Source organism: Phascolarctos cinereus, unplaced genomic scaffold, assembly GCF_003287225.1.
Source record: "Phascolarctos cinereus isolate Bilbo 61053 unplaced genomic scaffold, phaCin_HiC Scaffold_4;HRSCAF=312, whole genome shotgun sequence".
In the NCBI taxonomy this organism is placed as follows: Eukaryota; Metazoa; Chordata; class Mammalia; order Diprotodontia; family Phascolarctidae; genus Phascolarctos; species Phascolarctos cinereus.
Window position 1 is genome coordinate 182,958,774 of NW_027555847.1, and position 17,618 is coordinate 182,976,391.

At 37.8% G+C, this 17,618-nt stretch overlaps 1 protein-coding gene across 1 annotated transcript in view; it reads right to left on the reverse strand.

The window, feature by feature from the left end:
• TRPM3 (transient receptor potential cation channel subfamily M member 3) overlaps window positions 1-17,618 on the reverse strand; it is a 373,306-nt gene that overhangs the window by 122,098 nt on the left and 233,590 nt on the right. Inside the window, 3 exon segments of the mRNA XM_078152814.1 lie at window positions 121-410; window positions 5,039-5,068; window positions 7,447-7,587. Coding sequence (XP_078008940.1) covers window positions 121-410; window positions 5,039-5,068; window positions 7,447-7,587 — 461 coding nt within the window.

Genomic DNA, 17,618 nt, shown 5'->3' on the forward strand with positions numbered 1-17,618 from the left:
CTTTGGCACAGAGATTTGGTAGTTGAAACCAACTCAAGTGAAGCCTACTTTGGGCAACCTGAATAGATCTACTCTTTTAGAGCCATCCTTTCCTCCCTCCTCATACCTATACAAGCCTACCTGGAGTTGTGGTTCAGCTCCTGGGAGATGTCATCCACCATATCATTTTCTGATGCCTCATGAGCCATAGCTTTGCATAGCTTACAGGCTACCAGTGCTTTGGCCATGGCCTCTTCCCCATGCTGCCAGAAGAATAAGGCCATCTTTTGCCGCTTCATCAGGACAGCCCATACCATGAGTTCGTGGAAAGGGAAAGGGAAGTGGTTGATCTCAGGGTCATCCAAATCAATGTCCACCTCTTCTTCTCGCTTTTTGGTGGTCTTTCTTCCTCTTCTCAGGGGAACATCATCCTATAAATCAAGAGAAATAAAATGGGGTTTGAGATAATAGTAAACTGAATTTCGTTCTGGATTTTTTTGGAGGGTGGTGGTGGTTGTGGGGAGGAATAGTACTATTTAGGAATGTGATTTTCTCCCTGCTTCAACTTCTTATGTTTGAAAACCCTGTCAATATCACATCATTTAATCCTCCTCTCTTCTTTTTTCTCTATGTCAATCATAAGGAACATTCTCTCTCTTCCTTTTTGATTCTATGTTTTTGTTTTCTGTTGTCTGATTCCACTGGACTTAATTAAATCTTCTATTAGTCATCCAATTGCATTTGTTTTCTACTCTTTGACTGTATAATATTCTGTTACTTTTTACCTTAACTCTAGCTTTCTTCTACCCACAGAGCACCACCAACCTAAACATACTTTTAAAGCATATTTTAATTAGTAAATTAATAGTCCCATGTTATATGCTTGATTGAATGTAAATAAATAAGCTCTATCCTCACTGAACAGAAAACCCCGATACTGCACTATTCTCAATCCAAAGATTCTTTCCAATTCCAAGTATCTGTATTGAACTTTATTATTGTCTTAAATTTTTATTTTATATAATTTATATAAGACTAAATTACGATGAGATCTTTCTAAAGATTCTATTTTTTTCTGTTGTTTTTCAGTGATAGTTATTTATAATGCATATGGACAGCTATAGCCTATCAATTAAAATACATACAAACTATTCTTTGTCTTGCTTATATTCAAATGTCCATATAAACAGATAAAGTAAAATGAAATGCCTACTAACTGCATAACTGAAATATATTTGGCTTTGGGCCTTGTACTTTTCCCAGGTGTCTCCAAGGCTATTTCACTCACTGGAATTTGTATATCACAGAATCCAAGAGTTAGAAGAAACCATGAAAGTCATCTGGACCAATGAAGACTTCCATAAGAATGCCCTCTACAACTGTGCTGTCAAACTCAAATAGAAACGGATCTTTTCTGGCCTCATATTGACTTAGAAAACCACAAATTAACATTATCTATGTTGCATTACTTTTTTAAATTTTGTTCGACATTTCCCAATTATGTTTTAATCTGGTTGGTCCTCATTTGGGAGTGTTGCTGGTGCAAATTTGTCACTTCTGCTCTGCAACATCTTTGACTAGGAATTTTCTATCCGATACCTGAAAACCTCCAGTGATATGAACTCTCCCAAGGCACCCCCTTCTCCTTTCAGTCAGCAATAACGTTGAGAAAATCTTTCCTTACAGAGACCTCTACAAATGCCATCCATTGCTCCTAAGGGGACAAATCCCTCTTCTATATGTCAGCCATTCAAGTATTTGAGTACTGCAATCACGTTCCTCTTGTCTTCTCTTTTCTAGGATAAACATTTTTAGTGCTTTCAACCAGTGCTCACAAGGTCTTAAGGGCCCCTACTGTCCTGCTTACCCTCCTCTAGAGTTGGTTGATGTCCTCCCTAAAATGTGATGCCCAGAACTAATACAGTACTCTGGTGATCCTAGCATACAGCAGGGCTATCACTTTCCTAGTCCTGAACCCAATGCTTCTATGAATGTAGCCTAAGTACTTTCCCTCCTTTGACTTTAATGTTAGTTAGTACTGATTAATATTGAACATGCAATCCATGGAAATACCCAGATCTTTTCCACGTGGATTATTGACCTGTTGTGACTCTACTATAATTTACCTACTTGTACAGTTGATTTTTTAAACTTACGTTTATGTCTTTACATATATCCCTTATTAAATTTCACCAATTTAGATTAACATTTTAGACTGCTGAGATTTTTTTTTTTTGGGGGGGCTAGGCAATAGGGTTAAGTGACTTGCCCAGGGTCACACAGCTAGTAAGTGTTATGTGTCTGAGGCCAGATTTGAACTCAGGTCCTCCTGAATCCAGGGCTGGTGCTCTATCCACCAAGCTGAGATATTTTTGGATCCTGTCTTTATTAACCAACATGGTAGCTCTTTCTCCTAACTTTGGATTAGCCGTAAATTTGATAAGCATAAAATCTATTCCTTTATCAAATCACTGATAAAAATCCTAAATAGTACAGGAGCCAAGAATGGCATAGTTCAGAACTATTAAATTCATTGAAGGCAAACAGGTGCTTTCTTATCATCTTCCTCACTTATCTTTGGTTTTGATTCCGTGTTAGCCATTTTTATTCTGAGCTGGAACTAAGATCATTCTCCTTGGTAGAGAAAACTAGGCAAGTAGTTCTGTGTTCTCTTAATCATCCACTTGGGGGCAGTAGTCTTATGCCTTCATTAAGCTTCATTTCATGCCCAATGTTGCTAAAAATCCCCTCCCACTTTTTAAAAATTGTAGTTAGCATTCATTCAGCATTAGCTTCAGCTCACTCTGACCTTTGGTGTTCCAGAAGCTTGCCACTCCTTTCTGTCCATCCTCAAGTACTGCCTCTTATGTCTTTTAAAACTCAAATTTAGTTAGTTTTCTCATGATATGCACTTCAGTCTCGTCAGAAAACTCTCTTTTGGGGAGGGTAGCTAGGGGGTGTGGTGGATAGAGCACTGGCCCTGGAATCGGGAGGATCTGAATTAAAATCTGGCCTCAGACACTTAATAGTTGTATGACCCTGGGTAAGTCACTTAACCCTAATTGCCTAAAACAACAAACAAACAAAAACTCTTCCATTTTTCTTCTTTATTGGAAAAATTTGTGTTGCAACATCAGCATTTCATTGTGGAGAACTTCCAAGCCACTTTTGGTGGACTTTTCCCTAGAGCTTTTACTCCTTGGACACCTGCCTAGGCTTTAAAACAAACAAACAAACAAACACACAACTCTTTGAATCTTCTCTCTAGGGAACATGTCAAACAATGGCAGCTTTTCATACGTCAGGAACTCTAAGATGGAGGAGTCAGTTCTTGCTAAGGTTCCTGTCATTCTTTCTTCATTAATAATAGCTAGCATTTACATAATGCTTTTAAGTTTGCAAAACATTTTATATGTGGTAACTCATTTATCCTCACAACAACTTTGTGAGATAGATGCTATTATTAACCCCATGTGCCCAGGGTCACTCTAGGTAGTGTGTTAGCTGTTAGTGTCCGAGAGAGGATTTGAACTCAGCTCTAATTCCAAGTCCAGGACTCTCTCTCTCTCTCCACTGTGCTACCTAGGGGTGGGCAACAGGTTGCTTCTTGTTTGTCAGTCACGTTCAGCTCCCTCTATGCTTCTTACCCTTGTTCTGATAGAACAACAATGGCTAGCATTTAAATTGTGCTTTAATGTTTGTATATTGTGCTTTATAAATATATGTGTATATACATTTATATATATATGTATATATGTGTATATATTTATGTATATATGTGTATATATGTGTGTGTGTATATATATGTGTGTGTGTGTATATATATATATATATATATAATGTATATATAATCTTATTTGATCCTCAAAACAGCTCTTTTGAGTTCATACTATTTTCTTTTTTTTGAAGCAATTGGGGTTAAGTGATTTGCCCAGAGTCACACAGCTAGTATTATGTGTTTGAGGTCCAGATTTGAACTCGGGTCCTCTTGATTCGAAGATTGGTGCTCTATCCAGTGCGCCACCTAGCTGCCCCCTATTTTCCTTTTTTATATTAAGTTGATGACCATGATCATTTCAAGGCTTTAGCAGATCAAGACTGGAGCTGAATATTCATAAATATATGTATCTATATCTTATCCATATCATCTATATCCATCTATCTCTATATATCTAGTAACTGCTGTGCTTTGCACACAGAGAGGATCCTAGCAGATATCTAGGTGGTTGAAATTCCTCAAGTAAGTGTTTAATAAAAAGCCTGCCGAGTGATTGATGGATATTGTGCCTCTCTGTTGGGTTTGTGATATTTCTGGAACTTCTCATGTGTTTCCTTCTGGCTAGGTAGTCTATAGGATACCTTTATGAAAACATCGTTTCTGTTTCTCTAGCCAATGATCATTATAATCAACTTAATATAAAAATGGAAAATAGTATGAACCCATGGGATTGTTTTGAGGATCAAAGGAGATAATACATGTAAAGCACTTTGCAAACCTTTAACATTAAACTACATAAATTATTGTTTGGTTGCCTTTCAGTAATGTCTGACTATTCATGACCCTGTTTGAGGTTTTCTGGAAAAGATGGGGTTTGCCATTTCCTTCTCCAGCTCATTTTATAGTTGAGGAAACTGAGGTAAATAGGGTTAATTGACTTGCCCAGGATCACTCAGCTGGTAAGTGTCTGAGGCTGGATTTGAACTCAGAAAGATGAATCTTCCTGACTCCAGGCTCAGTGTCCCAGCTATTTAAATGTTGTTGCCCCAATTATTATTATTTTTGTTAGGCAGGTGGGTGGTGCAGTGGATAGAGTATAGTTTAAATCTCACCTTAAACACTTATTAACTGTGATCCTGCTTAATGTCTAGGTATCTATTTCCCCATCTGTAAAATAGGGAAAATAATCTCATTTGCCTCATAGGGTTGTTATGAGAACCAAATGAGTTAATATATAACATAAAGTGCTTTGGAAACCTTAAAGCATTATCTAAATGCTATTTATCATCATCATCATCATCACCACTATTCTAGGTGTTAATATTTTAAATAGATACTTACCTCCATTCCTAGAAGTTTCAAGGCTTTAGGCTGTCAAAAGAAAGAGTTGAAAAATATCTTACATTTTTTTCCCATAGAAATAATGAAAAAAATCTTACAATAGCTAAAATAAGTATATGAAATAATTATATGGTACCAAATGTCATAGTCCTCTGTCGCTAAATAATTATTAGAGAATATAATGATGTATTTGTAAAGATTCTAGCAGAAGTAAAGCTACCGAAGATATCTGAAGTTTATTTTGTGAAGCTCAGAACACTGGTGATGGTGGGTACTGAATATTACTTCATTTCCTCTCCAAAGACAGTCTATAGAGTTGTGGTTTCTGGGTCATAACTTCCCTTATTCCTACCACTTAATTTTTACAGTATTAATAACCACCAAACATTTATATGAGCAGTAAAATTGTGAACCCAACTTTTCAGGTATTTCTATAATCTGATAAATTCCACCTGGAAGTTTGATAAAGATAATGTAAAGCAGATGGGCAGAATAAAGGCAGAAATGTGTACCTTCCTCTAGCTTTTGTTCTGGCCTCTAGCTCATTTGCATACCAATCTATGAGAGCCTTGGGAACAATGTTAGTCTCATCTAGACAGTTTTCTACATTGCCCCTGTGTGCTGTTCTGTTTGAGCGGAGGCATTGGAATGGGTTTGGGGAAGGCAGGCTCACAATCAGTGAGTCACAAATAATGTCACTCAAGTGAGTTTTTTGGGATCTTAGAATTAGGATCACACATGACCAGAGAGTTACAAAAACAAAACCAAACCAAAAAAACACAAAAGCCAGCAAAACTCTTTAGGCTAAGATTAAATCACTTCTTTTTGTTTACCTTTGTTGCTTATCTGATTTCAGGCTAAAAAATTCCTTCTAACTTCCACACAATGCTTAATTATGAGGCTGTGTTCCTAAAATCCATTTTTGGGACTCTGATATAAAAAATAAAACATAGAAACTATGTAGAAAGCTGGGGTGATGAGGCTGACTTCAATTGAAGATCCTCTTTGATTGGCATGTAAATGAAACTAGAGCTGGACAAAAACTAGCTGAAATAAGTAGCTTCCACATTCTTGCCTTCGTCAGGAATATCAATTACATTCCTGCTTTCCCCAAATGTCGTTTTATTTATACTGAAATCTAGATATTTATCACATATTTCATTTTTCATTGGAATACATGGATGCCAAATAGGCATAGATACTCTTTTCTGATATATAAGAAAGCACAGTCAGAGAAAGTTACCACTTCATGACAGGAGAGAAGGAGGTGCGTAAACTCACGTAATGCACAGTGACATCCTTTTACATGGAAATCATAGGATTTGGGGCAGCAAAGTTGAGAGAGTACTGGCATGGAGTCAGGAAGATTCATCTTCCTGAGTTCCAATTCTCCCTCAGACACTTATTAGCTGTGTGACCCTGGGCAAGTCACTTCACCCTGTTTGCCTCAGTTTCCTCATCTGTAAAATGAGCTGGAGAAGGAAATGGCAGACCACTCTAGTATCTTTGCCAAGAAAACCCCAAATGGGGTTATAAGATTCAGATATGACTGAAACAATGAAGCAATATCATAGGATTTTGGAATTGGAAGGGACTTTAGGTATATACTCCAACCTCTTGTTTTGTAAATAAGAAAACTGGGGCCCAAAGAGATTAAATGACCTGTCCAAAGTCACACAGCTCATTCTTTAGTGGCAGAGTTGGAGTTCAAACTCATGTTGAACTTCTGGCATCAAATTTAATATTTTTTCTAGTATTTCTACTGGAAGGGTATGGGTTAAAATAGTGAGAACCACATATTTTGAATAGAATTTGACAGTAGGAGAAACAGAATTTGAAGCCAGCTTCCATGGGTCCATGGATGCTCTAAGCATCTCAAAATAATTTAGTATACCCTGGAATAGAATTTTAATAAATGGTGAGGTCCTCAACATCCATCCTAACCTCCATATTTTGTTAGCTTATGAAACATAAATATGTTCTCTCCACATCAATAGTCTGACCAGCTCACATTCATTCTCAGAGGTACAGGCACACTCACACATGCATGCATACATGCTCAGCTCCTATAACAATTCCCTTTCTTCAACTAGCAGCAAGACAGGTAAGTTGATTTCGAAATTTGTGACTAGTGTGCAAAAGTCTTGGCTACACTTCTTTAGCCCATTTCATGTAGGCTTGTAGTTGGATACTAATTTGTCTCACACTAACAATCTGTTTGGACTCTGTCTGATTTGTATCCATTGTTTCCTTTGGGTGAGTGGCCAAGAAGTTCAGGAGTGAGATAACTGTTCCCCTTCAGCCTGGTAACTTTTGGGAGCAAGGGAAGAAAAATCCTTTACATCTTGGGGAATGTAAAGGGTCCTAATCACATTACATATAGAACAGAAGAGAGTTAATCGCCTCACCCTCTTGGGTCCAAACAGATTGTGGTAGAGAGTCCGGAACCGTTTTCGAGTATAGTTGCAGCGATAAGCTCCTCCCATCAGGTATTCAATCACAAGGCCGATGTCGATTAAACTTATCCGGTAATCTGGAGGCAGGTTCCCCTAGCCCAGGAATGAATTAGGGGAAAAAAAAAAAAAGAGGAAGCAAACAAATCCAAGAGACAAGGTGGTTTACTAAGGATCCTGCACCACATTCTCTGTAACTATTTTACAGTAAAATTAATAATAACAAAAAAAGAAACATTTGAATGTATTATTAGGCTGGTTAATTAATTCACCTTAAAATAGATCCAACCGAAACCTGGATATTCTCGCTTGGAAAGAAGACATAAGTTAAATAAGAAGATGCAGTAATTGTTGGCAGTAACAGGAATTAACATCAAAATGCAGGATTCAATGTCTTCAACTGGGGAGAAAAACACACCACTGCAGCACAAGAAGCATGAGGAATAGACATGGTTTAGAGGTCACTGTCACCCCTCCTCCCCCACCCCCTTCCTATCACTACAACCTAGTCTGCTGAGAGTCTTTCATCTACCTACCATAGCAACCCACCCTCTGCCTTGTCTCTTTCCCTACCAGGTTCAGTGCCTCTGCTTCTCTCATTCACCTGCTCATTGAGATGGAAGATTTTAGTCACTCTAAGTCAAGTCTCATTTTCCTTCTTCTGTGGATAGCTGTTTGTCAGTGATTCCCAGAGATCATCTATTCCTTCACTCGTTACACGAAGACTCATCTCAAAGGATGATTTTTTTTTAAACTAAGGTTTCCATCAGGGGTTGCGGGGTGGTGGCATATGACTGTTGCTTGGATGCCACTTAAAAATCAGCAGTAGTGGTAACTTTTTTTCAAGAAAGAGGGGGGGCGAATGTGAGAAAGCCAGAAAAATGTATCCTCAGATGACATAAAGAAATGGCAAATCGTTATTTTTAAAATGATTACCTAAGCCTAAAGAAATAGGAGTAGGTAGGGGTAACAGGGAGAAGAGAATGGAGGGGATACTTTTCTGTGGAATCCTTATTTTTCTCGGCATCGAGATTTCTCATCCTTAACCCTGTAAGAGGATAATATTTATAAGTGACTGGTGACTAGGAAGTCTCCTTTGGCTGCTTAACTTAGATGAATGCCCAAGTGGAAAAGATTTAGATAAGGCTTAAGTGGCTTTGATTCTTTTTCATTTATTTTCACCTTTATTTCTGCTTCAAAAGGGGGATTCGTAAGGCCAAAGGAAATTTCCCTCTCCTAGATTAGGGTTTGTTGGCTCCAATAGCTGCTGGCCTTATTCCATCTGTCAGAAATCCTGATCCGACAGTGAATTTCAAAGGGGCACAGCTGAGCTCCTCAGGCCCTTCCTTAACTGAGCAGAATGAGGAGATTATCATTCCAGGATTCCTCGCTGAGGGATGGCTATGTTGTCACAGTGTTCAAAATCACCAAATAAATATTTACATGGCATAGTTTCTAAAACAAACTTTGGAACAATACACAGAACTTGTGTCCTCCAATAAAGCAAGGCTGCAGCCAGCACTACATTGTCTTTAACGAATCGCTTCACTTAAGGATGTTAGCAAGGGGTGGTTAGGAACCTAGCCAACTTGACACTGACCTTTGTACTTTATCTCAAAATAAGGCAAAAGAGACCATGATGGGGTCCTCAGCTAGTCTGGGTTGTACATGGTGTACAAAGATATCCTCTATTTGTATGTCATATGCTTTGAATTAAAAACTGGTGGTGGTGTTATGCATTTAATGAGTCATTCACACCCAATTCCCTGGTGACCAAGAACACATATTTGAGGACTGGCTGGCCAGGGCTAAAGATGCTATTTGTGGAAATGGAACAGAGTGAACTTAATTAGCATGGACTAGGATTGAGCCTTTGACCTTGGGAGTACTGTGTTCTAACCCAATGACATGAGGCACTAAATACATGTCTGACAGCCCAGACTGGACCTGGCAATTTCCTCTCAGATCTCCTTGCTTTTACTCCTGAGGTCCAATGGCAGGAATCAAGTTGTTTGAAATGAAGTACATAGCCAAAGGGGCTGCTGTCATTTCATGACTCACTACTGCTTTCTCTATTTGTTCTGTGACTTGCTTGGCTGTTACTTCATGCTTCCCTCATGTTCTGTCTAGGAGTGGACAAGGAGCAAGTGTGTGGGAACTGGGCAGGGCTGGGCTAAGGGAAAGCTGTCAGTCATACAATATAAAAGGTAAAAACATTGGGGGGCATAATGATACCTATTATTTAATAGCCACTGGTCAGTGGCTATTAAAAACTATGGTGCACATTTCATAGGCAAAGTGACTGATGCTTATGTAAGTGTAATGTAATGTGTGTATGTGATATTCCTTATAGCACTTTAAAGTTTGGAAAGTAGTTGATGTATGTCATTTGTTTTGAGTCTCAAAACTATTCTGTGAAGGTTTTTTTTCAGCTTTTTTTTTCAGATGAGGAAACTGAACCATTAAGCAGTTAAGTGATTTGCCAATGGTGACACAGAGGAAAGATGAAAATCTAGATCTTCCTGACTCCAAATCCAGCACTCTGTCCCCTATGCCATGCAATTATGTGACTATGGACACATCACTTCATCTTTGTGGGCTTCATTAGCTTCATCTAAAAACAATATTTATAGGGGCAGCTAGGTGGCGCAGCAGATAGGGCAGCAGCCCTGAAGTCAGGAGGACCTGAGTTCAAATCCAGCCTCAGACCAAGCACTTGACCCTTGCTAGCTGTGTGACCCTGGGCAAGTTCACTTAACCCCAATTGCCTAAAATAAGTAAGTAAATAAATAAAAAAAAAATTATTTGCATTGCCTACCTCACAGTTATTTTAAATGTATAAAATGTATAAAAATTACTTATTATTGCACCATTTCCTATTTGTTCCCTTGGTCTCTCTGCTTTTCTCAGTTTTTCAAAATTGTGTCTTGGTCTAGGGAAATGAACAATCTACATTAACCTAGATTTCTAGCATTAAGCCTAATCTGGCATCAGGAAAAGATGATTTACTTTGATTATTGCTTGCAAAATATCCTAATTTTTTTTGGGGGGGAAAGGAAATTCAGAAAACTTTTTCTAAAATTATTGGCTCTTTTGGTCCTTATTTTGTTGGTCTTTTAAAGGTGCAACATATTTTCGCAAATTTTACCTGTATACTTAATATGCTATTATTCAAAGGCTGGATTATTCAATTGCTGGGTGTTATAGTGGAAAAGAGTACTGGACTAATCCTCCCAGAGTATTACATCTGGAACATCCGGCCAGGTTCAAGTCCTTGACTTTGCCACTTACCTTTTTACATTATCTGAGCTTAAGTTTCTTCATCTGTAAAAATAGGTATAATAATTCTTGCTCTAAAAGTCACATGGTTGTGAGGCTCAAATGAGCAAATGTGTGGTAATGACTTTGTAATTATAAAATGCCATATATTTGTAAGTTGTATTTCAATTATGATTCTACACCTTCCTGTTTTATTTATTAAACATTATTAGCCCTCTCTCAGCCAAGAGGTATTGAGAGAGTAGGGAGAACCTAAAAGTAGTCATCAACCCTGTGGTACAGTCATTGTTTGCTTAATTTCATATAGAGCTAGTTAGTTAAACTATCACAAATTCCAAGTCAGTAGACTGTCAACTGAGGTAATAGTGTGATACGATATTTTCTACCCTGAGTATATATTTCAAAATAACCCACAAAAGCATTGGTTCTGACACCATTATTTAAATGGAAATGTGGCCATGAGAAGTCACTTAACATCCTAGTGCCCCAGGCAATTTTTTTAGACTTATAGTCTAGTCACAGATGAGCGGCCCAAGTGCATCTTTGGAGGAAATTTGCACACCAGGAAATCCTCGTACTGAAGAAATTACAGGTCCAGACCTCTCTCTACCCTCACTCCGTGGAAATTTTAATAAATGATCTGAATCATCATGTGATATGTACATTGTCTTGGTTTGCTGTCATTATGGATATACCCATTAATTCAGATCATTGAGTTGTATGAATTATAAGTAACAGAAAGTAGGCAAAGATGGGGTCTGGTGTCTAGCTATATTTTAGTGTGGTAGAAAGAGTGCTGAATCTGGAAGCAAGTGAGACCTGGGTCTGGATTCCTGGTACTGAATCTCTCTGTGTCACCTTGGGCAAATCATTCCACCTGTGACCTTTAATCTTAGATACCTCATATGTGTAATAAAGATGATAATACTTGTGTTGCCTACCATATCAGCCTGTTGTGAAGAAAATACATGGTAAGCCTCAAGCACTAGTTAAATGTAAGTTTATATCATTTATGTCAGAAAGCAATTTGATTTCTAAGAAGAAATTTAGGGGAATTTATATTTGTGGAATAGTAACAGTCCCTTTCTGTTTCCATATATTGCTAAGAGTACTTGAATGCTCCCCCACTAATGGTCCACTGCCAGGGTCAGTCCTTTACTTGAAGACTAAGAATGAGGGGTAATATTTATGTTGGTGGAATGCCCTGAAAAGTGAGAGCTGTTAGAGGTGTGATAATATGTAGTGAAACGTTGAGTGGAGGAAGGATAAATGAAAAACTGTTTATGATATAATACTATATACACGCATACATACATTCATGCATATATGCATGTGTATACATATCTATATATAGGTATATGTACACATGCATAGATGTATATGTGTACATGTATATATATCCAGATTATAGAGGCACACATAAAGGGATATCTAGTCCTGCTACCTGCTTCAAACCATACCAAATCAACTCCTGAAGGAGTTATTTTAAATGACTACCAGGAAAAATTTCATTGTTTCCATTGGCATACATTTCACTGTTTACCAAGCATACAAACATATATATACATATATATATATATATATATATATATATATATACACATACACATACATATATATACATGCATATACATACATATCTCCATATATAATATATCCACCCATACATATGTACACCTATATCCATATACATGTATACAAACTTTTGCAAACATATATATATTTAGCAAACAATGAGATGTGTGAGATATGTGCCAATGGAGGCAATGAAATCTTTCCTGAAAGTCATTGAAAAGAATGTTAAAAAAATATCCTTCAGGATGATTTAGGTATGGTCTGAAGTAAGAGGATGGACTAGATAACTTGTTATGCACAGTGATTTTTCTATAGTTGAAATGAGGCCAAAATTCACATGCCTGCTCTTGGATTTATATTTTGAATGACCACAGAGGGGCAATGTTCACCTGACTAAAATAACTGAATATACGGCATTTCTTTTTATTTATCGTCTTGATCGAAGAGCTTCATTTTTAGAGTGATCTACAACAACAAATGTATGGTGGACAAGGAGGCCTTTCAGGAAAGAGGGCCAATTGCCCTTGTTGAAGTTATTATTGGGGCAGGTAAATTTACTTCTGTCAAATATTAAATACTCTAGACCTACCTATAATGGGTGCTTTTTAAAAAAAAAAAAGCTTTTGGCAGCAGAAAAATGAATTTTAAATTTCCCACTAAGAAGGATGGAAGCTGTTTGGGAAGAAGTATATTCCATAAAACTAATAAAAAAGGCCATTACCTAGGTTTTCTCAATAGCATTTTCTCATCTACTAAGTGGTTCTCTAGCTGAAGGAAAGAACTTTAGATCTCCTGGGATCAGGGCTTGCTGAGCTCTACTAAGAGGGCTGCTGGATTAGAATCCAAGCAAACAGATTTGAAGAGACTGATGGAGTCCCAGTTAATCTCACTGTACGTGAAGGGAGTAGGGGAGAGAGAGGGTATAATGGAGCTCAGTTGTCAGTCACTATATGTCTCTTCCCTTCTGTTTGGTAAAGTACAAAAATTACAGTTTATCTCACTGTACCAACTAGTGTTATACCCTCTGGACTTTTGGTAGTCAACTTATTCTAACTGGATCTTTTTCAAGTTAGAAATTTTTTAAACATGTACTCTACAATGTGGCTCCTAAATGAGAAAGTCTACACTCCTTTGCCTTACACTGAAGTCCTATCCAAATCAGAATCCATCTACTTCTAGTCTTAGAATAAACCTTTTTTTTTTTGACAACTTCTGATCTAATTCAATTCAATGCAATTAGTTTCATTCAATTCAATCAAAACATTTATTAAACATCTATACTATGAGCAAGAAACTTTGTGAGGCACTGCCAGGCTGTTTTTCCCATTGTTTCCTCAACATGCTCTGATCAGTCCTGCTTTCACAACACTGTTTATGCTGCTCCTGTGGTCTTGTCTCTTACACTGTAAGCTCCTTGAGGGAAAGGACTGTGATGTTCACACAAGTTAGGTGCTCAATTAAACTGTTGAACTGAATATCGAATAATGTTCCAGGGCTCAACAGATTCTGCCTAACTCTCTTATAAACACTTTGGAGAGACTAAATCAGTGCTATTTTCTGGTCATTACTGTTTCCCATTTCATGGCCTATTATGAGATGAAACAGATGGTATTATCTCTTTGTAGCTGTCCTACCTGTCATTTGTTATAGGCACCCAGAGCAATTTAGGTCACTTCAACATAGCTTGAGACATTGTTCTGCAGCTAGATTTTAAAAGAGAAAATCTGGCTGCCATTTTTAGGAATGACCCTTTACGAGGGAAGAGAATAAACATTTTTATAACACCTTCTATGTGCCAGGCACTGTTATAAGCACTTTTTACAAATATTATCTCATTTGAGCCTCTGGGAGATAGGTGCTATTATTATCCCCATTTTACAGATGAGGAAACTGAGGGGAACAGGTTAAATAACTTGCCCAGAGTCACACAGCAAGTCAACGTTTGAGGCCATATTTGAACTCAAATCTTTCTGACTTAAGGCCCAAAGTGCTGTTCACTGTACCACCAGCTGCTTTTAACTAAAAGACTAGCTTAAAATGACCCTCTGAATGTCCATTTTTTAAAAAATGGACTACCACTTCAGCTGTCAAAGCTGGCCATGTTCCATTAGGCTTCTTTTCTCATGACTTGGCCTTTAAGTCCCTGTTGCCTCCAAAAGGAGAATGATCCTTTTTGTAGTATGAAGAAGCTCATGGCTCCTTGGATACAATGATTTCTACCTGTCAGATTTTTCCTCTGGTGGGTCAAGTTAATCCTGGGAAGACTCAGGAAGAATAACTTAGAGCAGCTTTTTAATGAAGACAAAGTGGGCAGTAGATACCTCATGGGTATGAGGTGGTGCCGTTATTTTATAGTATAAAAGTCTGGAAAGGAAATAAACTTTTACACAACAAAAGAGGTATCCAGAAAAGAAAATGTTTCCAATACATGGCATATTTGTGGCCATGGAGACCAACCTCTAAAATATTTTAATTTAAACACTTAAAAAACTACAACTGTTTAACTCAGGGAATTATAAAAAAAAGTCCCATCTTTGCTCAATATCCATAAAATTAATTTTACTTACATTCTGCAAAGCTCTGTGTTTCAACTTCTATATGGAGGAGTTCTAATTACTTTTGTTATAAGACTACCTCTATTTGAAAATAAAAGAAGGATTTATGGTAGCTTCCAGTGTGGAAGCTCCCTCAACCAACCCAAATTAGAGCTCATCTATGATTAAGATCATAGGACTGTATTTACAACTGAAGGGGCCAAGGCCTAGTTGGTTGCCTGAGACAAAGAGGTTAAATGACTTGCCTGGGGTCCCACAGCTAGGAAGTGTCAGAAGTAAGATTTGAAATTTCAAGATTTCCCTGATTCCAAGCCCAACACTCTGTCCTCTGTATCATATAGCCACCTTCATACAATACTTAAAACTACTCTCCTTTGGGAAAAAGTTGGCATTGTAAAGAGGGTTTAAGGGATTGGAGATGTTAGCACATTTAATCCAAGACACGGGTAGTAATTCAAACACACAGAGCCACATGAGCAGATACGACTACTAAAATGCCAGCTTACATATCACAGAAAAGTATATAGGAAAGCAGACAGACTATGGCTACTCTGGTTTTAATGTCAGTGCATCTGAGCATCCAATGGATTTATGCATGAAAACAATTCTGGGAATATGGCTAGTTTCTACTGGTTTAAATTCCTAAAAGATGTTTAGTAACAGCTATATTATCTTTGCTGTTGCATAGATCATTCCACTGATAGAAATTAGTTAAAAATATGAAACTAGTAGTGTGGGAGCAATTCTTCATATTTGATTCAGATCAATTTCCGAGAGAAGGATATCTATTTTCCTGGATGACTTGGGATAGCCCATCAATGTGTGAAAGTCCCCTTTCTTGACCCTTCAGGTTGAAAAAAGGGAAATCTCTTCTATTATATTCTCTTCTACCCATTATTAGAAACACCTGTTTCTTCTCTTTTCCCTCCAGTTAATTTAAAAAAAAATGTAGGGAGGTTGGGGATCTGCCTTTCTCCTTGCTTGCTGCTCAGCTGACTGGAGAATGACAATGACCCAGGGGTATGTGTGCCTTAGTAACTGCTAGGCTGGTAACTAGGGGAAAGTAGGCTAAGCAAACAAAAAGGGAAAAAAGAAACACCCCCCCCCCATAGAAAAAGGGGAAAGCCAGCTAGGAAGCTGTGATACATTAGAGAAGGAATAGTAACTTTTTGCAGATTAGTATTCCAACAGTGGATTTTGCCTCCTTGGTAGAGTTGCAATTATACCAAAAGAGCAAGAGAGAGAGAGAGAGAGCTCTAAAATCTTTTTTTTTCTTCAGCATTATGAAGAGAAAACCTACAGAAAAGATAACTGTATTGTAGTGTGAAAGAGAACAATGCCATGGTAACACAGAGAAGAGAAAAGAAACACTCTCCCACATCTGGCCCAGTGCTCTGTGCCGGAGCGGTGGAGGAAGAAACAGATTGAAGGGAGGAATTTTTTCCTGTTTGGGACTGTAACTTTGGGGGTCCTTGGACCAAAGTGCACCTATTCAAGGGATTCTGTGTTGTTTTCTTCCTTTGATCAAATAAAATTCTCGTTTTAAACTGCGAACAATAAGTTCACGAGGGATGTATTAGCCTCAGTATTGAGCTCAGTATGCTGAAAGTTTCCCAGCTGTCCTTCCCCAAATGAATAAATTTTCAGAAAATTGCCTTGGTCCTTCATGCCATGGCTGTCTCTGAGAAAAAAAAGGTTATTACGTTTGAGTAGTAGGTTGTACCCCCCCTGAAAAGACTATTGCAGACAGTAGTTGTTACTACTAATCAAATTCACTTTGTAACACTTGGAGGAATGTTGCACAGGAAGAAAGGCAAACCTACCTAAGGTTTTTTGGGAGCACCACAGAAATGTGATGAGGCACTAGTGAAAAGACATAGCGTACTGCTTTTGAGCCTCTGAGTATAGAATACTGGGTAAGACAGTCAAGATGGAGGAGCATTCAAATGCTACACTGGGTAGATTTTCTGAGGCAGTAGAGCCTTCCAAATTTTTTCGAGTTATACTGGTTATGGATGTGGAATGCACATGGAAAGTGATCACTAAACTCTCTAGCTTAGGAACTAAATTCTTTCAGATCAACCTCCTTCCTAGGGAAGGAAGGGAGAAATGTGTGAGACATGAGTAATTTTAAGTGTGGGAGAGTACTCCTCCAGTTCCACATGAGATCACAACACCAAAAAATGTGGCCTCAAGCCAGCTCTGAGGTCAATGTTACACTCACATCCTGAGTGAATACCCCATAGGAAGTTACCATCATTCTTAGGATAGATTATCTTACCAGAAAAGGAGAAATTTAAACCCTGGTTGGCTTTATGCTCCTGAATGCTACAAGACCAGCAGATACCAGACCCAGAAAAGCATAGATAATGGACTGCCTTTGGTGTATTTTATACTTTAAGGGTGGATAACTTTTAATTCTTGCTGGATGGCTTAAAGTACTTGGGCTCCCAATTTGGGATATGCACACCAGCAGGGGACAGTAAATGCTTGCCAAGAGGAATATTTGGTAACTAATCATATTGTCCTACTGAAATTATATAATTAATGAAAAATAAAATTTAAAATTTATTTTATATAAACAAAATTTATTTTACATAAAATAATTGTATTCTTACGTGTATATGCATGGTAAACTCTAGAATTTATTTCCTTTCATACTGAATTGGTGTGGGAAGGTATATGAAAAACCACTGGGTCTGAGGACCAAAAAAAGTT